Here is a 27,910-nt window from a genome sequence, read left to right as displayed (position 1 = left end):
ATCTCTCTCTTTTGGAGAGGGTTTTTTTTCTCGGGTTTTCTCATTTTCTTTGCTTGTGAGAGTATATTTTTTATTTGGGTACCTAATAAGGCCTTACTATCATTTTTTTCTTATATTTACTCCCTATGTTTTGGTTAAAAGGAGATGTTAATGTTCTTATTAGTGCTATTTCTAATTTTCTAATGCAATTAATTATCATGGACTATATATATATATATATATATATATATATATATATATATTATTACTATCGTATTCTATGGATTTCTAACTCATTCACAATAAGAATTGGACCTAAAGTTTTATAACTTGTCCACGTTTGATCACAACATTTACATATATATTTCTTAATAACAATATAATAAAGATAGATGGATGCTTTCATAACTCTTAAACTAGCCTAGATCCATCTTAACTCCAGAGCTATAAAGGGATCAAATCTCTTTTTACTCTAAAAGAGGTTTTCATCTGAAGATATTTGATCCCTCTTAGCGTTTGATATGGTAGATCCAAAATTAAGATGGATCTAATCCAATTTAATTATTAATTATAACTATAACTATAAATATAATTGTTAATTGTTAATTTATATTTTATTTTAATTTATTTTTTTAATGTAATTTTGACACTTGAAAATATTAAATAAGACATTATATTAGAAATGAAATGAAATGATATTTTAAGGTCCACGAGACTAAAAATAGTCTATGAGACCATTAGTTCTCTGTTTTTCGTTTTTTGCAATTCAATCCTTTTCCGATTCAAATTGATGATGAGCTGACTCAACCTTCGAATCCCCTCGCTAAAAAGACAATGCCAAGAAACTGATGCTAACATGTTCTCATAACTTTCTCTGATGACTTTGAATGCATCACATTCCAAAATGAAATGTTTTTCCGATTCTATAGCCCCAGACGTGCAAAATGTACACACTTGTCCTTCCCAAGCTTCTTTAGGCCTTTTTCATTGTCCTGTTTCACACCAAAGTTGATGTGAGTTGGTCTTTAATTGAGCAATAAGAAACTTTTCCCTCCACGAAATGCTAGCTCCAATGAACTCTTTTTGTTGTATATCACACGCAAGGTTGAATTCCTCAATGTAATATTTATTCTTTCTACCCAACTCTTTTCCCCATACCTTTTTACGAAACTTCTCCATAACAAAATTCTTTAGCTCCTTACTATTTGTGGGACAAGCATTGAGGTAGATATTCCATTTTTTCATCCATATGTAGTTTTGTTTGATCCATGTTTTCTTTCTTTCACTCATGCTTTCATTGAAGATAACATTAGGCCATCTACCTACTCTCATTTGCTCAATTGTTTTTAGATATCATATGAGTCGCACCATAGCAATTGCTTCAATGAGAATCGCTCCTATTTCACTCAACATTATCTCATAAGGTACTGAACTTTTTATTTTGAACTTGCTCATGATCAAGCATTTTTGGATTTTCTCATTTTATTTCCATTTTGAGACGAGAGTGCTGCTAGCTCACAATTCACACCCATATAGCATCACTGGACAAACTAGGAGTCCAAAAAGCACTTTAATCGTTTTCCAATCCTAACTCCGCCTCTCTACATCTGTTTTGAAGAGCATATAATGCTTTCCACACTCCTAAAATTCTCTTCTTTCTGCAGTCCTCCCAATTTAGTTTGTTGTTGAAATCAATCCCAAGGTATTTGTACTTATTTACTTCTTCTAGAATGTTGTCTTCAAAGAAGAAAGTATGATGGCTCTGCTTCTTTTTATTAGAGAAATCATTATTTTGGTCTTGCTAGTATTGACTTGCATCCCCACTGTTCTACAAAATTGCTCAAGGGCATATAAGTGCATTTGCAATCCATGGGCCGATTTAGAAATCAATATAATATCATTGACATATAAAAGAAGCTTTATCACAAACTCCCCCAACCAAACACCATCTCCACCTTGCAGATTTAGCCACTCTTCCAATTTATCAATATATAGACCGAAAAGAGTAGGGGATAGAGGGCAACCTTGCTTGACTCGAATGTCACTTCTAAAGCTTTTTGAAATACCTGCTGAGGTTATAATTTTGACTTTCACTTCTTCATAAAGTCTATGGACAACAATGTTATAATGCACTTGAATTTCAAATTCTTCCATTCTACGCCACAACTTATCCCTAAGGACTGTGTCAAATGCTTTTTTGAAGTCAACAAAGCAACAAAATACTTCTTCATTGTCCTCCCAAACCTTTTCAACAGTGTGTCTCAATGTGATACCATGATCCATTATAGAATGTTTCGGCGTAAAACCCATTTGTCCTCTTCCCTCTTTTCTTTTACTTCTGCCCAGTTACTAATTATGTCTTATACCACGCTGCCGAAAAGCTTTGCAAACAAAGGATTGATCATAATTTTTCTATAGTTGTCGAGTGTCTTGGAAATCCTTGCTCAATGATGTTGTTGAATATTTCCATGATGTGCGGTGCAAGAGCGTTCATTCCCCATTTTAGATACTCTGCTTGAAGTTCAACCAAGTCCTTTTCCTTCCCTGTTTTCAACGTCTTAATTCCATTCTCCACCTCCGGTAACGTGAAGAGCTTTGAATTTGTGTTGATTTTAGGAGGGGGTTCTACCTCAGATTCTTTCTCATAGAGTTGCCTTGCATATTCAAACCATTGATTGGCTATAATATTATTTTCAATTTGCTTCTTTCTTGGTTACAGTACTTGCCAAAAAAGCTAAAGTTTTGGATTATTCTTGCTTAAATATATGAACTCTTCTCTCCTTGTTTGCATGAACTCATCTTTTTTTCTTTTTAATATCTGCTTATATAAATTTACATTCATCATCTCTTTTCTTGCCTTTTTCAAGGTTTTCCTTGCCATTTTGCATTCCTTATGAAACCAAACATTTACAAGAAAACAATTTAATTCTGATTTCCTATTTTTTGCTCTTTTACTCTTCTCAAATACACTTTGAATTATATTTATTAATTCATCACTGTTAAAGCTTTTAAAAGTAATTTTCTCTTTCTGAATTAATTTTTCTAACATTATCTTGAAAATAATACAATTTTCTTGTATTAAAAAAAAAAAATTACAGGGAGTACCACCCCCACACACTACCAAAGTGATACAGAGACCTCTAGGCTCTCGCAAAGAGGTGTGAGGATTCATTCATTAGATTGCCCTTGGGATACGGAACAAAGACCAACCATATTGCCCTTGGGTTACGGAACAAAGACCAACCATAAACACAACATAGCGATTTTCGCTGCCCTTCTTAATGTTTAAACAAACCCGCAACCGACTCGAGTCAAGTTCAGGTAGGTTTGGCGAGTTGGGATGAAATCAATGACCATGGGCGTAGCAGCACTTTTCATATTAAAGCAACCCATCACCGGGCCGAGCCATGTCAAACTAAGACTGGGAAGTGGCATGAAATCAATGGCCACGTTCGGAGCAGAAACAGGAGCCGAGGCCAATACGCCAGCGAAGTCATCATCGACTACTAGTACAGAAAGTCTGAGTCAGAAGAAGGACCCTCGCAAATCCTCAAAGAAGAAGGCCAGACGCTCTTTACACAAACATTTCAATCTCATCACGGACGAAGACCACGCTCACAACAATTCCTCTGTTGCTTCTGCTGATAATGAAGACGAGCGAGTAAATAAAGTGAAATTGAAGGAGGGACAGGGATGGTATGTTTATCTTATCATTTCTGCAGACATGCGTAAGACATATGTGGGTGTTACCACAGACTTTGAACGCAGGTAAGCGCTCTGTCACGCGCTGTGTCTGCATCTGCATCTGCATGGGTATTAGGGCTTAGGGCTGACTGTCGCTCCAATTCCTCTGGGGTTGGGATTGAACTAGTTAGTGATCGATACAAACACAGACACAGACACTCCTCCGCCAAAACTAACCGCCACGTCGATCTGAATTGATATGATCTGTTGTGGTTGCACCCAGATTCTGTAAGGGATCCATTCAGCAGGCAATTACGTTAATGGGCGTTGAACTCATGAGGCCAAAACCGCCAGAGAACAACTACACCACATTCACTCTGTTACGAAGTCCATATATAGCCATTTTTTCGAACGTGACAATAATTCTTCCAATGTGTACTTTCTCCTAACAGATTGGGGAATCAGTTTCGTTTTTTGCTTTGATGACTTTATTCCCTCATCCTGACCTCCATTCCACTTAGATCAAGGTCTATCAGAAGGAATTGGTAGTCTAATAGTGACCTTACTATAGCAAAGCAGGCTACGGAGAAGGGCTCTTTCAGATCTGGGAATTAAATTAAAACTACCATGATGTAAGTACAGTCGTGCATTTGGGCATTTCAATTCTTTCCTGCAGAATGGAGTCCTACAGAAATGCTGGCAACTATACCAGTGAATGCAACAATGCAATGTGCCCTGTAGTACCACTGGAACAAATCCAAATCAATAGCGAGCGAATTATATCGCTTCTTATTACAAAGACAAATACCTTATGTGATGCTTCATTGGAAATATGTGTCTTGTGATATCTGGCATGTTTCGTTTATGCAGATAGGCTTTGCGATTTCTATCACTCCTAATCTAGAAGTTCCCTTCTTTCTAATTCGAAGCGGTCCAAATTTTGTGCTTTAAAGCATGATTTTACAATTAAATAAATTTGTTTCATTTTATGTTAAACCATTACCTGATTAATGATTGTTTGACTACAAGAAATCCTTTGACGATGAGAAGCCAAGGTCCCATTGTACCAGTCTGAATTGCGTTTAAATTCAGAAAACAAAATTGTCCAAGGAAAATTCATCACAATCCAACACATTGTAAAGGAATTCGGCATTCACAATTCTTCTATGCAGGTCTGTATTCTGTACAACTAAATAAATTGGTTTCATTTACCTGATTAGTGACTGTTTGACTACAAAACATCCTTTGCAGATGAGAAGCCAAGGTTACCACTGTACCAGGTCTGAATTGCGTTTAAATTTAGAAAACAAAATTTGTCCAAAGAAAATTCATCACAATCCAACACATTGTAAAGAAATTCAGCATTCACGATTTTTCTATGCAGATCTTCATCTTTTATGATTTCTTTCAAGTTCTTATGCTGGTCTACCTCCTCTTTATGTTTTCCATTCACTGATACATTTGTTTCAATGTTTTCACCTAAAGTTTTGGTTTCTTCACTGCACTTTCATCCCTGTTTGTGAGTCATCTCTTCTCGTATCATTGTCATTTCCTTTTTTCTCATGCCACGTGCTCGCTATGGCGTTTGTCCTCTCTTTTATGCTCCTATCACTATGAGAACTGTTACCACAAAATCTAGCAGTCTAGTGCAAAGCCTCAGTGGGCACTCTAGGTCTAGGGCAACAAAGAGATCAGCCACCACTGTCACCTCAATGGCTTCTCCTCTGCTGTTTTGTGGTTGGATATTATCCTCACAAGGGAGGGTTCACCAGCAAGGCTTAGAGGTTAGATGACTAAAGAATCCCAAGCCAAATGGCTCTCTAAGGAGTGTTACCCATCAAAACGGGTAACCCTAGCTAGCAGCCCTACACACTGTTCATTGATGATGATATGCCAGATTCCTTTGCCATTTGCACCGGTCATGCACCTCCCACCATTTGGCATTTCTCTTGGATGAAGGTGGGTTACCATGTTACTTTAACCGTTTTGCAATTGAGTGCTTTTACTTAATGTTTTGGCCATTTTAACATGAATGAAGGGGTGATCTGGTTGATTGACTGTTCTTGACGGTAAACTCCTTTCCTCACCTTACCAGGGGGGTTAGTCTTTAGCCCTAGTCCAAAAGGACCTCCTCTAAGTCCTTAGGGTTATAGGAGGGGCACTACTTGGGGAAACTTGGATTGAAGTAACATGTCCATTGCCATTCCATACTTAAAATCTTTCATCATTTCCTTGATACCACCTCCATCATTTGGGTTAATTGTCATTGATTTATTGGGATTTGGCACTCACACATCCACATCCTTGAGTAGGGCCAGACAACTTTGTCCCGGAGGTTGATGTAGATAAAAGAATGAAAGAACACAAGATGTCCACAACAAAAGAAAAAGAAAAATTAAAATGCAAAAAACGACTAGAACAAAAATCAGCATGTGGGGAAAAAGCCTAGCATGAACTCTACTCCCCTCATTAGCCATCACCTAGTCCCTGAGCACTTGATGCTTTGTCTCATCATAAGGATCCTTTGTATGCTCCAACCCTAATGAGCAAGAAACTAACTCATCTTAAGGTGGAAAATAAATGCCATATCATAAAGAGCAAGCTTTGATCCTTGAGTTATGCACCATTAAAAGTATCATCAAAAAGAAGTAAAAGGTGCATAAGAGGGGTGGAAAATGCAGGCTGAGGAAAGGGGTAATTGGTGCTTCCACAATTGCTCTCTCCATTACATCTATACACTTAGGGTGTGGACACTCATTAATTGGTCCCCTAACGATGGCACTTGGCCACAAAATCATCCTCTCTGTTACCACCTATTCCTACCAACACCTATGGATTAAAGGGTTGACCTTGGAAATGCCACCTCTGTTGGAAATAATACTGAGAGGGGGGGGGTGAATCAGTATTATCAAATTCTTTTCAATTTATACAAGGATTTGCAGATCTGACTATTGAAGCTTGCATATACCTTCCAGACTTATAATTTAATTTATTCTTCAAATGTTGATCATTAATCTGTGTGTCAGAACCATATAACAGTAAGCAAGAACAGAAAAGTAGAACAGGCAGTCACACAAAAGGAACACAAGATATAAGGTGGAAACCCAATGTGGGTGAAGACCATCTACTGCAATATGTCTCTATCTTCTTTCAATTAGAAACTTCTTTTTACAATGATTCTATACTGGTGCAGTCTTATACCAGCACGCAGGCTTCAACCTGCAGAAGGTTACAACCTTCTCTCGTTCTCCAGACTCTTCTGGAAGGGAGCCACAACCCCCTTAGCTCTTGTACTAGCTGAGGTACTAGTACGTAGGCGCTGACCTACAGAAGACTTCTCTTTTCTTCCAGGGACCACGTTTCATAAATTTTCAAATTGGATCCATGAATATCAATAAAACATCAAATAGATCTGCAATCAACCAACTTCCTTGTGCAAATACTGAATCAATAACTTTTCAGAACACAGTACCAGTAACCAGACACCAATTTAGAACCCTGAACACTGCAGTAATAGACAAAAGCAGCTAAAACATATTTCAAGGAAAAGTCCACAACTTCACCAATAGAAACCTGCGTACGTCCGCGCCTTCTCTGTGGCCAACCTGTGGGTATCCGCACCTTCACTCTGTCGGTCCTGCGGACTTCACACCTGTGCTATGTAAAACCTGCGGATATCTGCGCCTGCACTGTGACGATCCTGCGGATCTCCGCGCCTGAACTGTGTCGGACCTGCGGGTATCCGCGCCTGCACTGTGTCAGACCTACGGGTATAGATAATTTTTCAGACTTCAATTATGCCCCAGATTATCAGATTTACAGATCTGATTTTGTGCCAAAGAGATTTTGCCCCATCAGTAGATTCGTCTTGTAATGTTCAGGTTTCTCCTTGGTTTAGGTCCAACTATAACTCACCAACCGATCACAGAATTCCAGATCTTGTTATTCTTAAGATATTCAACACATCAGTGCCCAAACCAAATGATCTCCTTTCCTTTTTATATTCTAGGCCTCACTCAAACCATGGTCCAAAACCATAGAGATCCAATACTAGGGACCCAATACCTGGGTTCAATACCTTAGATGCAAAACCACGGACCAAAACCATAGGATCAAAAATGTTGGACTAAATACCATGGACCAACCATAAGATTTCCCACATGCGCGCTTTTTCTCTGCATGAAAGTGTGTGTATTTTACGTCCGCACTTTTTGTTCGGAGAACTTGCGTACATGTCTGCAGCTTTTGTTCGGTGCACCTGCGTATGTCTGCGGCTTTATGAACAGGAACCTGCGGGTATCTTATTTTCTACTATTTTGAGAGCCTGAACTTGTGATCTGCTATTTGAGTGAGTTGCCATCAAGGACAACACTGATGTCATCGAGCCAAACCTGTGCCAATCCTGTGTCATAATGCCAACAATCTCCCCCTTTGGACTTGATGGCAACCCAAAGTCACTCAAAGTCTTTTCTCCCCCTTTGACATCAAGGGCAAAGGGTTATGCACCCCCTGAGTACATGCTAAAATCTCTGCTCTGCTTTGCTGTCCAAGCTCCCCCTGACATATAGGCAAGATCTGCAAGAAGATATTCTACAAAAGAAATCTGACATTATACACCATAACAGACCTTCCTATCACCAAAGACTCATACATACAATTCCCAACCAAGTGGGAATATACCATTGACTCATCCACCCAACCAAATGGGGATACATGATAAGCACATTACATTATCCATCCCAGGCATAGTGGGGCAACCAAGATAGGCTGTTACATGACCTTGACAAAAGAAATATAAGACATAGAGGCAAAACATCAACAACATCTGTCAATCATTATTCAGATCAGCATCCATGTTCTCCTTCTCCTCCAAGATCTTCTATAATAATGCCAACAATGCATTATTAGAAGAATATATGCTCCCCCTGAACCTGTGCCTGCTGGTCTCTGACAGATCCATAGTGGACTCTTCTCATCCTTGCTTTTCCATATAAACCAGCGAATGTACGCGTATACCCCATATGAAACTCGCGTACAACCAACAATCTCTGAAACAGATAAGATTCAACAGCAAGATGATGCATCAACTACCCCTAGCTTTTGTCTGAGGTATTCAAAGGTCTCCCTGGGTAGTGGTTTGGTGAGAATATCAACAACTTGTTCCTTAGAGGGAACATACTCCAATTTGACCTTTTGTTCAAGCACTTGTTCCCTGAGAAAATGATACTTGATTGGTATGTGCTTAGTCTTTGAATGCATGACAAGATTCTTTGAAATACTGATTGCACTTGTATTATCATAGAAGATGGAGATAGGTGGAGTACAAGTGATTTGCATGTCTTGCAATGTTTGCATCATCCAAAGGAGTTGTGTGCAGCAAGATGCAGCAGCTACATATTCTGCTTCTACTGTAGATAATGCAATAGAGCTTTGTTTCTTGCTGAACCAAGATACTAATCTAGGACCCATGAAGAATGCACCACCACTAGTGCTTTTCCTGTCATCCACGCTTCCTACCCAATCCACATTTGTGTATGCATGAAGTGTGAGATTTGTACCTCTAGGATACCATAAGCCATAGTTTTGAGTTCCTTGAAGATACTTGAAGATTCTTTTAACTGCCTGAAGATGAGTTTCCTTTGGATTTGCCTGAAACCTTCCAACTATTCCCAATGCATGCATAATGTCTGGTCGGGTACCTGTTAGATAGACCAGACTACCAATCATGGATCTATAGGTTGGTTGATGTACGACTGCCGATTCATCATTTGCGCTGACGCTGCATCCTGTCACCATAGGGGTACATACTGTTTTCGAATCCTCCATCCCATATTTCTTCAAGATCTGCTTGAGATACTTGGTTTGTGATAGAAAAATACCGTCTTTGTTTTGTTGGACTTGTAAACCAAGAAAATATGTGAGCTCACCAAGCATGGACATTTCAAATTCCTTTTGCATCACCAAGGCAAAATTTTGACTCATGTCTTCTTCGTTGCTGCCAAAGATGATATCATCAACATACACGACAAATATTAGCATCTTTTCATTGTCAACCTTTATATATAGATTGTTATCAGTTGATCCTTTTATAAAGCCTTGTTGATGGAGGTACTTATCCAACCGATAATACCACGCCCTAGGAGCCTGTTTAAGGCCATAGAGAGCCTTTTTGAGTCTGCATACAAGTTTTGGATCATTTCCAAGAATAAACCCATCTGGTTGTTCAATATATACTTCTTCCTCCAAGTCTCCATTCAGGAAAGCAGACTTCACGTCCATTTGAAATACTTTGAACTTCTGAAAGCTAGACAGAGCAAGGAACATCCTTATAGCCTCAAGTCTGGCAACTGGTGCAAATGTTTCTTCAAAGTCTATGCCTTCTTGTTGCGCATACCCTTTACAAACAAGTCTTGCCTTGTTTCTAACCACATCCCCATTTTCATTCAGCTTATTTTTGAAGATCCATTTTGTCCCTATGACATTCTTATCTTTTGGTCTAGGAACCAACTCCCAAGTATTATTCTTTTCAATTAGCTCGAGTTCTTCCTCCATGGCCTTGACCCAACATTCATCTTTGCAAGCCTCTCTTACATTCTGTGGTTCAGTGGAGGAGAACAATGCTAGAAAACTTGAAACTTCTGAAATGGTTCTCCTTGTTTGTACACCTGCCTCTTTCGGCCCCAAAATTTGAGATTTTGGATGATTCTTCTGAACATATCTGGATGGAGTCTTTTCTTCTATCCTTATCTGTTCTTCTGGAGCCTCATGAGTTTCTTCTTCGTTATGAATCTGATTTGATGTTGACGGATAGTCTTCGCCATCTTCGAAATCTTCAGATTTTACCTGCCTAGGAGTGTTTCCTTCTTCATCAACCACTACATCAATACTTTCAACAATCTTACCAAGTCTTTTATTGTAACATTTGTAAGCTTTGCTGTGGGGAGAGTAGCCAAGTAAAATGCCTTCATCTGCTCTAGGTTCAAACTTGCCAAGATTTTCATCAGTCCTTTTAATGTAGCATTTGCTTCCAAAAATTTTGAAGTATTTTACCGTGGGAGTCTTACCATACCAAAGTTCATGAGGAGTCCGAGTGTTGTTTACCCAGACGTTTGTCTTGTTGAGAATAGTAACAGCAGCAAATGCGGCTTCACCCCAGAAGGTTGCTGGAGTTCCAGACTCATCAAGCATAACACGAGCCATTTGTTGAACTGTTCTGTTCATCCTTTCCACTACTCCATTTTGCTGAGGAGTCCTTGCAGCAGAGAATTCCCTTCTTATTCCATGTTCTTCACAAAAATCGAAGAATTCATCTGAGGTAAATTCCCCTCCTCGATCAGATCTGAGGCATTTGATTCTGCGATCTGATTTGTTTTCAACCAAAGCTTTGAATGACTTGAACTTTTCGAAGGCTTCATCTTTATACTTCATGAGTCCTATCCAACACATCCTTGAAAAGTTGTTAATGAACAATATGAAATACTCTTCTCCTCGAGGTGACCTTTTCCTAGTTGGACCACATATATCAGTGTGGACAAGTTCAAGTGGCCTGCTAGCTGATCCTTCCTTCTCAGGGAAATTAGTTCTGGTTTGCTTACCAACTTGACATGATTTGCATATTGTATTGTCTGGAATTCTGATGTCAGGAAGATCCCGAACTGCCTAATATTTGCATGCTTTCCTTATCTGAGAGAAGCTAAGATGCCCCAGTCTTCTGTGCCATAGCCAATGTTCATCATTCTTGCTTAAATAGCATTGTTGTTGTCCTCCCTTGAGTACGTATAAGTTATTTGGAGTTCTAATGCCTCTGATCACTGTTTTTCCTGTATCGAGCTCACGAACAATACATCCATTTGATCGAAATATTACCTCAGTTCCCTGATCACACATCTGATTGACACTCAATAGATTATGCTTTAAGCCATCAACATACATAACACTTCCAGCCTTGACCTTTTCTTTCAAACGAACAAAGCCTTTACCTTTTATGAATGCAAGGGTGTCATTTCCAAATGAGACCTTCTTTTCCTTTTCTAAGGCACTATATGACTGAAGTTTTTCTTTATCACCTGTCATATGTTTCGAGCATCCACTGTCGATGTACCATTGATTTTCCTGTCCTTCCGCATATAAGGCTATCCCACATCTTTCCGGTTGCGTTTCTTTCCTTTTCCATGTTTTGGAACTTAATGAAGTTTGCTCCTTCTGAGTTGTTTTTCGAAACCTGCTTCTGCATTCAGAATCTTCATGATCGAAGTTGTTACATATAGAACATTCTATTTCATTTTCAAGAGCAGAGAAGTTATTGTAGGTTCTTTTCATGATTCCAGTCATACTCCTTTGTTTTTGAGCTTCCCTAGTCATGATGGTCTTGTAGGCAACACATTGAGCAGCTTTATGACCAAAGTTATGACAAGAGAAACATTGGCCATTGAAGAAAGTCCTGCGATTATCAAATCTACCAACCATATGATTGTAGTTTCCATCCATTCTTGAGCCAAATTGAGAATGAGTTACCTGTGGTTGGTTGAAGCTTCTGTTCATCCTTGAAGTAGATTGCCCCCGATTTACTTGATAATCTTTGATCATTCTTGAAGCAAATTGTCCCTGATTTACCTGGTGATCTGCATTGTGCTTTTGCTGTCGATTGTCAACTTGTTCACTTCTCCTTGCTGCATCAAGATAACTTTTGGAGGTGGATGGCTTCTGTGCTTGCTTCTGAGCTTGAGATGCTTCTTCGGAATATCCGAGACCTGTCTTGATTAGAGGAGAACGCTGCATTTTGATAATCTCATCTAGAGTTTTAGATCCTTTAGCAAATCTGAGATTAAGGGCTTTTGTTTTCTCAATTTCTTTTCTAAGTCCCACAATTTCACATTCTAACTCTTCATTGTGTTTATCTTTTTCAGCAAGTTGGAATGTTAGAGTATCTATAATCATATTCTTTTCTTCTAAACAAACTTTAAGTTTAGAAATTTCTTCATAAAGCCCTTCTTCATTTGTAGCATCCAAGAAATCATCATCTTCAAAAGCCATCAAAAGTCTATCATCATTACCTTGTTCATCTTCATCACTATTTGACAATCCATCACTGTCTTCATGCGTGTAATAGCTCTTCTTATTTACATTCTGTTTTCTGTTCCATCTAACAGGTTCCTTACCTTTGTCTAGTTTATCTTTATGAGGACATTTTGTAGCATAATGACCAACTCTTCCACAAGCAAAGCATTTGAAAGGCAGCTTACCTCTGAATCTTCCAGTTCCCCGTTGAAGGTTCTTGACAAAATTTGATTCTTCCTCTTCTTCTGACATATGTCCTGACTCATAGTAATCTCCTTTTCCTGAAGCCTTGAATGCAGCTTCTCTCTTGTCTGATGGTCCTCCTTTTCTCATTTCGTAAGCAGTTAGAATTCCGTGAAGCTGTGACATGGTAAGGCTTTGTAGATTCTGCTTTTCTTCTATGGCAGAAACTTTTGAATCAAACTTAGAGGACAAAGATCTTAGAACCTTTTCAACCAAAACAACTTCTTTTATTTCTTCACCCAAGTTTTTCATACAATTTATGATCTCATCTATACGTAGGAAATAGCTAGCCACACTTTCATCATTATGCATTCTGAGACTTTCATATTGAATTCTAAGAGTTTATAATTTTGCTCGTTTTACCTGATCATCTCCTTCGTAGCTCAGAACGATCTTGTCCCATATTTCTTTTGCGCTTTTGCACTGCATAACCTTGACGAATTCTGATTGAGATAGACTTCCTAATAGAGTATTGACAGCTTCTGCATTTGTTTCATACTGCTTCTTACTAGCTGCATCTGTAGGAGTTGCTGATGGAAATGTGTTTCCTGTTTCCACAATATCCCAAACTTCTGTACCAAGAGATTGAAGATAAGCAATGATTCTTACCTTCCAATAGACGAAGTTGCTCCCATAAAAAATCGGTGGCTTCATAGATGCTTCCTTTTCGTAGTTGCTCATGATGATAGATCTTCCTTCAAGTGATCAAGCTTTTCCTGAAGGACTTGCTTTGATACCAATTGTTGGAAATAATACTGAGAGGGGGGGTGAATCAGTATCATCAAATTCTTTTCAATTTATACAAGGATTTGCAGATCTGACTGTTGAAACTTGCATATACCTTCCAGATTTATAATTTAATTTATTCTTCAGATGTTGATCATTAACCTGTGTGTCAAAACCATATAACAGTAAGCAGGAACAGAAAAGTAGAACAGACAGTCACACAAAAGGAACACAAGATATAAGGTGGAAACCTAATGTGGGTGAAAACCACCTGCTGCAATATGTCTCTATCTTCTTTCAATTAGAAACTTCTTTTTACAATATTCTGTACTGGTGCAGTCTTATACCAACACGCAGGCTTCAACCTGCAGAAGACTACAACCTTCTCTCGTTCTCTAGACTCTTCTGGAAGGGAGCTACAACCCCCTTAGCTCTTGTAATAGCTGAGGTACTAGTACGTAGGTGCTGACCTATAGAAGACTTCTCTTTTCTTGTAGGGACCACGTTTCATAAATTTTCAAACTGGATCCATGAATATCAATCAAACATCAAATAGATTTGCAATCAACCAACTTCCTTGTGCAAATATTGAATCAATAACTTTTCAGAACATAGTACCAGTAACCAGACACCAATTCAGAACCCTGAACACTGCAGTAATAGACAAAAGCAGCTAAAACATATTTCAAGGAAAAGTCCGCAACTTCACCAATAGAAACCTGCATATGTTCGCGCCTTCTCTGTGGCCAACCTGCGGGTATCCGCACCTTCACTCTGTCGGTCCTGCGGACTTCGCGCCTGCACTATGTAAAACCTGTGGATATCCGCGCCTGCACTGTGACGATCCTGCGGATCTCCGCGCCTGAACTGTGTCGGACCTGCGGGTATCCGTGCCTGCGCTGTGTCGGACCTGCGGGTATAGATAATTTTTCAGACTTCAATTATACCCCAAACTATCAGATTTACAGATCTGATCTTGCACCAAAGAGATTTCGCCCCATCAGTAGATTCGTCTTGTAATGTTCAGGTTTCTCCTTGGTTTAGGTCCAGCTATAACTCACCAACCGATCACAGAATTTCAGATCTTGCTCTTCTTAAGATATTCAACACATCAGTGCCCAAACCAAATGATCTCCTTTCCTTTTTATAGTCTAGGCCTCACTCAAACCATGGTCCAAAACCATAGAGATCCAATACTAGGGACCCAATACCTGGGTTTAATACTTTAGATGCAAAACCACGGATCAAAACCATAGGATAAAAAATGTTGGACTAAATACCATGGACCAACCATAAGATTTCCCATGTGCGCGCTTTTTCTCTGCATGAAAGCGTTTGTACTTTACGTCCGCACTTTGTTCGGAGCACCTGCGTACATGTCCGCAGCTTTTGTTCGGCGCACTTGCGTATGTCCGTGGCTTTATGAACAGGAACTTGCGGGTATCTTATTTTCTACTATTTTGAGAGCCTGAACTTGTGATCTGCTATTTGAGTGAGTTGCCATCAAGGACAACACTGATGTCATCGAGCCAAACCTGTGCCAACCCTGTGTCATAATGCCAACAACCTCCCCTTAGGGGTTGGAAGCACGTAATAGGGTTGATTACCTAGCCACCCCTATGAAGGTAGGCAACACTTTTAAGGGACTTGGTCTAACTAGACATTTGAAGGTGATAATGGTTTGAAGTATTATTATGCCCTTAATAGTTAAGTATGGTCCACTTAGATGCATCTATGGTTATTGTCTCTAATGAATGGTTGCTTTCACTTGAGTTTGGGATGGTTTTTCTAGGTGGTTTTGCACAGAGCAGCTGAGGCCTGGAGGGCACACCATTCCACTCTTATTCCACATGATGCCCAAGCCATACTACACTTCCGAAGAGCATGGTGACCTTGCAAATGTGGCGTTGCCCTTATAGAACAGAGTGTTGGGCACTTAGACGATCTTGGTTGTTGTTGGACACCCTAGAGTACCTTCATATTCTAGAACTTGAGCATTCTTCTAGTCAATTTCTTCCCTCATAAAAAGATAGCTAGGGTTAGGAAATGAAAACTAGTGTTTTCCCCTTACTCCATGAATGAATTTGATATCTCTATGGTATCGATCACTAAGACTCCACCCAAGTAGGGAAAGGCATTGGGATCCCATTGATGATCAAAATTCTTAAAACCCTTACCTATTTCGTCTTTCTTTATTTTTTCAGCCCTTCAAGGCAAGCTGTCAAGGATAGAGCAAGGGCTAAATTCAACTCTAGGGTTGACGTTGATTTGACATATTTTCACCTTTTTTGGCCTCACAAACTCAAAATCTAGCTTTGTTCATGGTGGAAATTGCCTCATTAGGGCTGATGTCATCAAGCCTAGGCAATTTAGTGCCTTATGTTAGATGGAGTTAGAGAAGGAAGGGTTTTACTAAATTTAGAGGTGCACTAAATTTGGCAGAGGGACCCACAAGTGAATCTAAGGCGCAATTTTACTTTTCCTTAATTTTGACCTAGGAAAATTCTAATTTTCCTACTGTCAAAAAGTGAATCTCAACGCTTCGTGGAAGATGGAAGGCTAAGTTGGCTTTATAAGTAGGAAAAGGGCACAAACTTGGTTCATTATTCACTAGATGACTTTTGTGTTCAACTCAACAAAGAAGGGTTTTTTGGATCAATGCACTAGGGCAAAATAGCCTCAACGAATTTCTTTAACCAACGTACTATCTTCTTGAGTGCTGGGACGTACACCCTATATGCTCATCTTTTCAGGGACACAACAAATTATGGGTTATTATACAGGCAGGTTGATGGAGTGAGTCTTTAGGGATTCACAGATGCAGATTGGGTAGTTGGTTCAAGAGACATCTTGAGCACTTTTGGTTGTACCTTTAGTGTTGGTTCAACAGTTGTTTCCTGGTTCAACAGGAAGCAAAAATCAGTGGCACTGAGCTCAGCTGAGGTTGAGTACATGGCTGCTAGCTTGGCAGCTTGCGAGGCCATGTGGTTGAGGAAACTACTTGTTGGATTGTTCAGTCAAAAGTTGGAGCCCACAATCATAAACTATGATAATCAGAGTTGCACCAAGCTCTCTGAAAATCCAGTATTTCATGATCCCTCCAAACACATCGAGATCCGGTACCACCATACTAGAGATTGTGCTCAAAGAGGTAGAGTCAGACTCCAGTACGTCCCTACAAGGGAGCAAACAATAGATATCTTGACCAAGGCATTGGCGAGAGGCAGATTTGTCTACTTCAGAGATGAACTGGGTGTAGTACAGAACACCTTCCTCTATAAGAGGGAATGTTAGATGGAGTTAGAGAAGGAACGTTTCTACTAAATTTGGCAGAGGGACCCACAAGTGAAGTTAAGGCGCAGTTTTACATTTACTTAGTTGTGACTTAGGAAAATTCTAATTTTCCTATAGTCAAAAAGTGAATCGATCTGAGCCGTCCATTGAGTTTTAGTCTCAGTTGTTCATGGAAGATGGAAGGCCAAGTCGACTTTATAAGGAGGAAAAGGGCCCAAACTTGGTTCATTATGCACTAGATGACTTGTCTGTTCAACTCAACAAAGAAGGGTTTTCCAAATCAACTCACTAGGGAAAAAAGAGAGGCCGAATAGGCTCAATGAATTCCTTCAGCCAACGTACATCTTTTCCAGGGCTGAGTTAGCTTGCACAAGAAGACCGAATTAGTTTGTAAGATTTTGTACAATTGTGCATGTAGGGACACTAGTTTGAATCGTAAACCAATCAAACTGACCGGTTCATTAGGCCAAGCCATCCAACTGGTAGAAAAATTGGCTTTGAACCTTGAAATCTAGGGTATCTGGGCCTAACTAGCCATAAACCAATTGGCTTATGCAGAATTGACTGATTTTTCCATAAACCAACCGGTTTATTGCTAGGCTAGTTGCGGACCCCACGGGAGGTGGTTTTGTGCTTTTTGAAGCAGTTTTGAGGGAAACTAGGGGTTGTTTCCCTAAAAAAACCGGCCCTCCAAGCCTTTAAAAACATGCCTTCCCTCTCATTTGCCTCACACATCTCAACCCTAGCAGTGCTAGCAAACAATGGTAATGTTAAATCTTAAAGTAAAAGTGACTTCTACTTAATTTTTTAACATTGCCATGAAATAGGTTTCGACTTCATTGGATTTCATATGGAGAAACTAGAATTTTAGATCTCACTCAAAATCCAACAGACTTAATAGTTTTCAGGATTTCAAGATTTGGGGGATTGCAATGTTTCCATTTGATTCTATCGTGTGTGAGGGTATGAGATTGATATTTGATCAAGAGCATGAAGGCCTTTAAGTACCTTGATGTTGGTGGCATTGATTGTGGAACTTTGTTGATGTTGGTGGTACTAATTGTTGAACTCCTCTACCATGGCTTTAACAAAAATGCACCCTTCATTAGAAGGAAAATAATTGGTGAGGCATGCTAAGCCTTTTCTACCATATTATGAGCCCTTCACTCAAACCAAAATCATTGGTTAGGCATGTTAAACTTTTTCAATTTCTACCATATTATAAGGTTGAGCAATCCAAGTCTGAAGACTTTGAGCTAGATGATGTTTATGTAGCTCTTGTCGATGATCCCATTTCTAATGGTGCTGAATCAATGATGAGTTTTATGAGTGATCATGTTGATCAATGATTTGTAGTTTTGATGTCTAGTTTTGCTGCTACTACTACTACTATTGAGGTTGCAGAGGAGTCCGAGTCGTCCTCAAACTCTGAGCCAGATGATGTTTATATAGCTCATGTTGATGATCCCATGTCTAGTAGTGGTGATGAGTTTGATCATGATGAGCAGTGATCATGTTGATCACTGATATGTAGACTTGTAGTAGGCCAGTAGCCCCATAGCTTATAACATTTTTTATGGACTCTAGAGGCCATTTAGAGCCTCATTGAATGTGTATTTTGTTGCTGATATGTATTGCACTCTGTACCATTTTGATATATTCACCTTTATATGGTATATAGATGAGCAAACTTTGCATATTTTTTCTCTATTGGTTTGGAATCATGGTTTTAAATCTCAATAATAGTTTTCTTCATTAAAAATTAATTATTTCATGTACTTTTTTAAACACTGGTTCATTGAGATCTGACTAGTCCCAGTTTGACCAGTTCAAGTTTGAAACCTGGTTTGATAGGTGGACCTGTCCAGTCACCAGTTCCGGTTTTGAACACTATGGTGGAGAGACACAAACCTTATTTTCTCATAGCCACAGCCTAGGGGTGGCATTCAAGCAAGGGATGCCGATGGCTGGGTGGTAAATATTCCATTGGCAACCTATTTCCATGGTTCTATTTTTGGTACAACTGTTTGTGTTCCCTTGCACATTGTTATGCTCTTTTGGCTTATATTCAATGTGATGAATTTCTGGTTCTGTGTTAGTTTTGGAAGTTGCTTATGCATTAGTGTTAGACAACTTTAGAATTCCCACTCGGTATGTGACATTCAAGCAAGGGATGCCTATAGCTGGGTGGTGAATGTTCCATCGGCAACCTATTTCCATGGTTCTATTTTTGGTACAAGTGTTTGTGTTCCCTAGCACATTGTTATGTTCTTTTGGCCATATTCAATGTGATGAATTTCTGGTTGTGTGTTCCAGTTTTCAAAGTTGCTCATGCATTAGTGTTAGACAACATTGAAATTCCCACTCAGTATGTGTTTAATCTGAAATCTGTATAAAGTCCTCAACATCTGAGTAATTCAGTTTGGCAAGGAAAATTTTCAGTGTTGAAATTGTGCCCCATTCCTAAGGTATAGGAGTCAGGAACACTACAAAACCACTTGAAAATTTCACTAACAGGTGCTGTATTGGGACCAGGATATTTTTTAAGGATTCAAATATTATACCTATTTAGAGTATTTTAGACAATTATTCTGGTTTGAAAAATCATACATATAGAATGTAGGTGAATATTTAATAAAAAACATGTAATTTACTGTTAAAACCAGTAAATTTTCGGCGAATATTATTAATTTAATCATATCTATGTAAACAAATAGATGATTTTTTAATTAAATGAGTGATTTTTTTTTCAGAAAATGGTCAAAAGATACCCAGTTGGCAAAATTTCACCCCTAAAAAATTCCCTGATTGGGACCTCAAAATCTCAAGCATGCAACACTTCAGTTTCAAATTTGCATTTATGCAAGTGATGAGGATTGCAACAATATAATAAATCAAGCATGCAACAGAGGATGGGACTTCTGAGGTTGACAACAATACAGTAGGAGCTTGAAAAAAATAAATATCGGGTCTATTAAGTTAAAAGGAAAACCTTGAAGAAGCTGGATGAAACTTTGATAGACTGATGTTCAAATTCCTTAAGAGCCTAACTAATGCAAACAAGTAGTGCACCCAGTATTCATAAATCGGGAGGAATATTTTTGTTCTTATTCTTTTACTAACCGAACTCGACCCCCTGATCATACACTTCAAGGAGTATGTGAAACATTATGTTCCTTAAGGCCAGAGATTATAACTAAAAGACACAATATTACAGCTTTACATTAGGATCATAGTCCTCATCGGTTTAACCCGAGTAATAAAATTACATGGCAAGACTCTTTTATCCCAATTCCATACAAATTTCAAAACTGCATTTCTGTTATAGATCAGAATCCAAGTTGCTGCCAATATGAGCGTTTTATGATTTTTCAGTAATATGAGCGTTTTATGATTTATCTCTCGCTTTTCAGCTACTTAATAACAAGAATAAATTAATAATGAACATAACTCCACACTATATATATGTTTAATGACTTTCTTTAGAAAAGGAGCAATTTTATTAACAACCATTCATATAAAAGAATAAGAAATAAAGGCAGCATCATCCATTTTTTTATTATCAGAAAACAATAATCCATTGAATAAGAGGACAGTCCTGTTGGAGATAGCAATCCACACTTAATGGTCAATCTGTTTAAGGTTGCCCGTGGCTCAATTGTAGAGCAGCCTGTTGTCCAGGGACAGATGCCAGGTTCAGTTCCTAGACTGTCTAGTTCTGAACATGGTATCAAAAGCAGTTTGTTTAAATTGGTTAGAATGCCTTAGCTAATTGTGGCTTTAGGAGAGGGGGTTGTTGGAGATAACAATCCAGGATTAAGATCAAACTGTTAAGGGTACCTCTATCTTAGTGATAGAGCAGCCTGTTTGTCAGGTCCCGGGTTTGATTCCTAGCCTGTCCAATTTTCAACGTCTTCATCTCAGGAATATCACATCATGAAGCTTTATATGTGTCTTGAAAACAATTATTTTAATAAAATGAAAATTGTACTTGAAATTATTGAATCTGTCACTAATAGGCAATCTGGGATTTCCATCTGGAGTTATAGATCAAGCAGAGTAATGGTTTACTGTATTTGAGAAACTTCAAACTTTTATCTTCTATGTCTAAAAGGGATCTACATTTCTTCTTTGCAGATTGAGACAACATAATGGTCAATTGACTGGTGGAGCTAAAGCATCTCGAGCAGGGAGGCCATGGCAATGTGTATGCCTGGTTCATGGTTTTAGAGACCGCAGCGAAGGTAGAATTAATTTTATGCAAATATTTGAAGGTGTTATTTGGCCTTAACAAATGGTCTCATTTTAGCCAGTTTGAGATATATACACAATGCCTGCCACAGGCACTGTTAATCTTGGCCAACTTTTAATGATCAAGTTGGTGCTTGTCTTTTGTACAGCATGCGGATTTGAATGGAAGTGGAAGCACTTTTCTCGAAGTTCATCTCGTAAGTCAAGGCAATTGGATATTTCAAACAGACCGACGGGATTTTTTTCATCCCTTCTTGTTGAACATAGACAAGCAGCACTAGATAGAGTCAAGGATTCCTTTGATTGCCGGCACTTAAGCATCCAGTGGCAAGGGCAAGTATCACCTCTGTCAATGTAAATCATTAAATTATCTGCAAGTTGGGCTTTGTTGTCACTTCACAGGTTTATGTGTTTTAATCCAAGATAATGCCTTGATTTCTCGTGAAGGTAATCTTCCAAAAACTTAATGAATGCACCAAGTTCATTTGCTATTTCAGTCTAATTTGACATGCAAACCTATTGCCATACAAGGTTACATTTTATTAATGAAGAATAAACTCACATAAGATTGAGTTTACTTGTTGACAGACAAGAACATTCAATTGTCTTTTAGCTCACTATACATAGAACAAGTCTTGAAAGCTCATAAGCTAGCTGTGTACTTTTTATAATAGAAATGGTTATGGATTGGTATTAAAGGGGCTGTTGTTTTCCCCGGATAACAGCAATGTATACGAGTGAAGGGAGTCTCTATGTGTGAAGATAGCTTCTTCCCTAGCATGGGTGGGGAGCGGGTTCAAATTTGATGTCGTCATTACCATTTAAGATGGAAGGGCATAAAATTATTTTTCATGAAAATGAAAATTAAATTAAAAATGACTTATTAAATTTGAATAAGGAATTGGTTTCTAATTTTTCAATGGAAGGGTAAGATAATATATTTTACTTAACATTAGATTTTTTTCATAATATATTTTATTTCACATATTTTTATAGTTTTTTATTTCTTAATCATTTTTTATACCATAGTATTTAAAAAAAATAATGTTAACAAATTTTCTCCATAGCATGAGAGCTTAAAAAAAGAAATATTATCATTTCTATCCAATAGGATCTTATTGTTGTGGAACTCATGCATTCATGGATCACCTAGTTATTGAAATTATATCTTAGTAGTGGACATTGAAGATCAAAAGCTTTGGTTGTGGTGAATCCCTTTTTTGTTCATGAGATACAATTCCTATTCCAATCAGCTTCCCATCCTTTTGCGATTTGGATTTACAAATGGTAGCTACCAATCCTCCATGGTTCCACATGCAAATTTTCTTACTTCCTACTCCACTTGCTTGTATTTACCCCCTACATAGCTTGATTGCATCTAATACTTCGTATTCTTGCTTGCACTTAAGAATATTACATTCATGTCTTTATACCTATTTAATATGAAGACATGACAATAAAGACCGGGGATAAAAAATTGATTAAAGAAGGTATGATTCTTTATTATTAGAAATTCAATGCTAAATAATAAGTAGTACTCATTCATTTTTGTTGACAAAAAATAATGTTATTTATGTGTTCTTTTGTAGACACTGTCATGCATCATAATGCACATGTGTTGATCATTAGGCCTATAATTCTTATGGTAAATGATTATTAGAAGTTATATATATATATATATATATATTGAAATTATGTAATTGGAGGTTTTTAATGGTTCTTGTTTTTTTCCTTTTAATTGGACATTGAAATGATATTCATAAAATAATACTTCATTTCAATTTCCTTTAAAATCTCATTGTGTTTTTTTACTTGATTGGGCCAGCTACCCTGTAAGAAAAACAAGGTCATTGTAAAACAATTCCATTGCATTTGAAGAATGGTTTCCATGAGATGAAAGAGTAAATAGTCCTATTAAATTCCCTCAATATGATTCTTATATTGATTATAAGTAAACGGTCCATTTGAATTCCCTCCCTATGACTCATATATAGAGTATAAATAAATGGTCCTATTAAATTTTTCTCCATATGATGTGTATATATATTGTAATACTTGTGAACCAATGTCGTCTATGTATACTCATTCAACTATACCTAGAGTCTTGGTCTTTGTATGGCATTCTTTGTTTAAGATTTGCACAACTTGAGATAATAAAAATTGTGATATGTGATGTATGTATAAAATTTAAAATCATTTTATTTTCATATGAAAATAATAACTTATTTTAACTTGTCAAGTTTGAAAAGCTAAAATGAAGTTAACCTTTCAAATTGAAATGTAACCCTTCCCTCAAATTTGATCCTTGGTGGGGAGCAACTAGAGAGCTTCCTTTTGTTTCTTGCATTTCTCTCAGACCCTTGAGTGCTTGGGTTTATTTGAACAAATTGCTTACGTAAAATTTGACAAGAGCCATAAAAACTAGATTAGATGTACAATGAAAATCTTGTTCCGCATCTAAGAGAGGGCCTATGAGGTGCAAATTTTGTATCTCTAGTGAAATGTCTCTTGTTGCCTCATTTTCCCTACTCTCTTGGATTTCTTTCCTCAAGTGAGTGGAGGTGAGGTGTAAGGGGTTGATTTTTCAATATGATTCTAAGGACTAGCCCCTTCTTGGCTCGCTTGAGCACCCTATCTTTTCCTATGGATGCAAAGTTAATGGTGTTTGATCACTCAAGCACCTGTTGGATACGTTGTAAGTTGGTGCCCATAAGAAGTTTGGTTGCATACTAGTAGATACCATATAGGTTGGATCTAACAATTTCCACAAACCAATATTTATGTAAGGGTTAGATTGGTTGTCTTATGGGCTATTTTATGGTTTGCTTTACACTTGCATGTCCATGACCTATTTTTTTGGTATGGTCTACACTTGCACATCAATGCCTCCCTTCCACGTTAGTAGGTCCTCTTCCTTAGCTCCCATATCCCCTCCACCACTCACCTCTCCCACCTTTCACCTCCCTAAGCCTCTCCTTCCTATTCCTCCCTACTCATGCGGATGTTGGTCTCTTCTCCCCTCTCTACGAAGTCTCCTTCTTACCTACTCGCAGACACACCTACTTCCCTACTCCACCCCACACCCACACTCCTTTTTCCATTCTCTCTCATATACAATAATCCCCTCACTCTTCCTCTCCATACCTCCACCTTGGCCTCTTCTCCTACCTAAGCCTCCATTATAATCTAGGAAACCTCCCTCCCCCTTTATAGTGGAGACCCCGACCCTCTTTTGGTCACTACAACATCCCTTTATGTGTCCCAGATTACAATTACACCTTGTTTGATGAACCAATAGGGAGCCCTGAACTCCACCGAAGAGGATTGTACAAGATCAATTAACCCCCATATTTTCTTGCCCAAATTGAGAGTTAAGATACATATTGATTCTATCAAGCTGGTTCTATTTCAGATGCATCCATGTCCTAGATGAGACCGCACTACAGAGTTAGTTTCATTAGATTTAGAGAAACTACTAAGATCTAGTTAGATTCCATTGTGTTGGTACCATCTCAAATACATCCACATTTTCCAAGTTATTAAAGCTTGCTATAATAGAGCTAGTGTCACAAGATTATGATAAACTACTATTTTTAGAAATTTATTTTTTTCCACGAGCTAGGGTTTGAGGCTCTGCATGTCAGAGATGTTTACATATTCTTGGTCCTTTCCAACTCATGTTGTTGATTACCTTGTTTGGGGTGACATGTAAGCAATTTCACAACATTGCTATTTTTAGCAGTTTGCTTTTCAGGCTTGCATGTTTTTTAGCATATATTTGGGTTCCTTGCACAAAAGTTTCTAGTGAGACTACTTTCATCGACATGTGAGATGCTACTATTTTTAGTAGTGCCTTTTTTTAGACGTGTTGTATTTCACAACAATCTTGTAGTTGTTTTGTTCACTTTTAGTTTTTCTTGCTTTTTTTTTCTTTTTTTCTTTTTGGAGATAGACTTCTTTTTTGGGCATGCCTATATTTCATAGTTTCTATCTGTGGTAGGGGTAGGGTGTGATGTCATGGTTCAACGTGTGCAGTGATAGAGTGGTTTCCAAGATTCCAATGAGTGAAGGATGATGAAACAAGTGCAATGTTGGGAAAATGGATATGTTCTAGTGTGATATGTGGCAACTTGTTGAAGGGTTTCCACTTGCATGATGTTGTAAAATTGTTTCTAACTCAGCTTTCTAGGTTGACTTACTATTATTGCTAGGTTGGCAAGCCACTTTTGCTAAAAAATTGACTCTCCAAATATCCTAATTTGTCATACAACCTTTGCCAACTCCAAGCTCTTATTTGACTTACTAGCTTTACCATTCCCAATCTCTAGTTTGACCCATTTGTTATGATTAGCATGTAGCTAATCTTGTTTGATGTTTTTTCCCAATATTCTCACTTGGATCCTACACGTGTAAACCAATCCCCTTTGCATAATTATCAAATCATGCTAATCCTACAGAGCTAGAAAAGCCTTAAAGCAAGATTCTTGATGCCAAGTTGTCAAACATAAAAGCTATTTTGAGTTCTTTTGTGTAATGAATAGTTTTGCTAAATTTGTCAAGCTTTAAAAGACTAACCTAATTGCTTTATCCATCACTTGCATGCAACTCAGTTTAAGTCCTAATTTGATTCTCCTTGACCAAAGTTAGCATGGGAATTATTTTAGAAACCCCCTGCCTTACCATCTGTGATTATAATCATTGCCGCTTTATCCTACCCAATCGTAAGTTGAAGGGTTGTGCTATTTTTTCCAAATTCAATCCTCAGTTCAACATCATCATTCTACAACATGATTGTGAAGTTCTCAGAATGTTGCTTTTAGGATGAAATTCGTGGGGTCAATGAAAGATGAATTAGCTACAATTCATCATTTTCAAGCACGCTTTAGGCCTAACATCCAAAGGAAGTTTATGGTGCTTTTTTTTTTTAAATATTAATGACTACTTTTCCCTATTAATGCATGTATCCATGCATAAGATTTCAAGCTTGAAAGCAATTCTATGATTTGTGGCACTTCTTAGTTTGATACTAATGATAATTCATTTGCATAATCTACTCTAGTGCTTTAATTAGGATACTCTAGCATATGTTGTGGTTAAAATGATCAATCATTCATGTGGCTAAGTTGAGAATTGTAATGGCTATTGTTGTCACATTTGTGAATCCAAAAGAAATAACACCAAGGCTACCGTAAAATGCAGTGATATTTGTAGCAAATCTTATCAGGAGAAATGAGAAATGGAGTGGGAAGGGGAAAGATGATTTCTATTAGGTTTGTTAAATTCTTTTATACCATATACGATTTAGTTTATTTCAACAATTTATTAAAAATTTAGAATATTTATCTCAAATATTTCAGAAATAGCTGATAAAATAAATACACTGGTATATCAACTCTGAAAATAAAATGCAATGGAAATAAAATGGAGAGATCAATCACTCAACAACAAAAAACTTTTACCCAACACAACCTCCCTTCATATTATTAAACTCTGGAAAATTTTGGGTTAGACCCACATAGTACATACAAAAAATACAACTGCTAGGAACCTAAAAACTCGGCTCCATTGGAAAAATCGGCCCCTAGAAATCGACCCTCCTAAAGAAACTTGACCTTGGAGAATTAGATCTGCCACACCAGTAAATTAACCCCCTTTCTTCTCACTACTATGGTCCCTGCACACATGAAAAATCAACTTCTTTTGATATTCTGGCCTCCTCCACAATTCAACCCTCATCTTCAACAACTTGACCTTTCTCTTTCATGAACTTGGTCTCTTTGAATTTCTCTTCAAATTCCTTGCTGCACTTCTCCTCACTTCTCTTTAGTCTAGTCAAGCCTCTCGCTCTAGAGAAAATCACGTCCTCCAGAACTGTCTTCACCTTTCCCTCAAGCTTATTTTATAATTTCAGTAAGCCAAAATCCCCATCTCTAATCTCCTAAGTGATCAATGGCTAGGATTAATTCCTAAGCCACACTTGAGATCAATGTTTGAGATTATATCTAAGTCGCTTAAATAATTCTATTATTTATCCTCAGAAATTTGGCCTAATAATCCATAACAATTAATTATTGTATTTTTCCTAAGTTAGCCTTAGGAAAAAAATTCATAATCACTTACTCCACCAAGAAAGAACCTAAAGATACAATTAAACATCTTCTACATGCTAAGACACAAAGCCATTGTAAAAGAGCTTTTAAGGCTATAAAATCAACACTCTATCCTAGCAAGGAAGGGATTCTCCACCATTGTCAACTTGTCTCTGTAAAACATAAACTTCCCCTTCACTATAGGCTTGGTGAGAATATCTACTACCTACTGCTCTATGGAGATTTATTGCAATCTCACAACATCCCTTTGGACCTTCTCTTAAATGACGTGGTATATGATCTCTATATGCTTGGACTTATCACGAAACTGATGGGCCTCTAAATTAGACAAAAATTAAGGCCCACCTAACATTTCTTAGGCACATGAAGGATATATTAAACCTCTCCTTCTACACATAATAATGTTTTTTATCTTTAATATGCTCATTAGGAAGATTTAGAGATGATTTCATATTTGTGTCTAATATTATTTATTTTTGTAAAATATTGTGAGAATATTAGACAAATTATGAAGATTTGGAACATGAGATAATTTAGGGACTTGCTCCCTACTACATGAGGATCAA

At 37.8% G+C, this 27,910-nt stretch overlaps 1 protein-coding gene across 1 annotated transcript; it reads left to right on the top strand.

The window, feature by feature from the left end:
- The first annotated feature begins 3,228 nt into the window (after positions 1-3,228).
- On the top strand, positions 3,229-21,995 carry LOC149251358 (Excinuclease ABC, C subunit, N-terminal). Its single transcript, XM_089459371.1, has 3 exons — positions 3,229-3,747; positions 21,121-21,227; positions 21,384-21,995. Exons 1-3 carry the CDS (start codon positions 3,320-3,322, stop codon positions 21,590-21,592), a joined length of 744 nt encoding a protein of 247 aa, XP_089315497.1. The 5' UTR covers positions 3,229-3,319; the 3' UTR covers positions 21,593-21,995.
- The last annotated feature ends 5,915 nt before the right edge of the window (positions 21,996-27,910 follow it).

The sequence above is a fragment of the Pinus tabuliformis genome, chromosome 7 (genome assembly GCF_031772625.1).
Source record: "Pinus tabuliformis cultivar Carrire ecotype Pingquan chromosome 7, CPIR1, whole genome shotgun sequence".
In the NCBI taxonomy this organism is placed as follows: domain Eukaryota; kingdom Viridiplantae; phylum Streptophyta; class Pinopsida; order Pinales; family Pinaceae; genus Pinus; species Pinus tabuliformis.
This window is presented reverse-complemented; position numbering and strand designations above follow the sequence as displayed.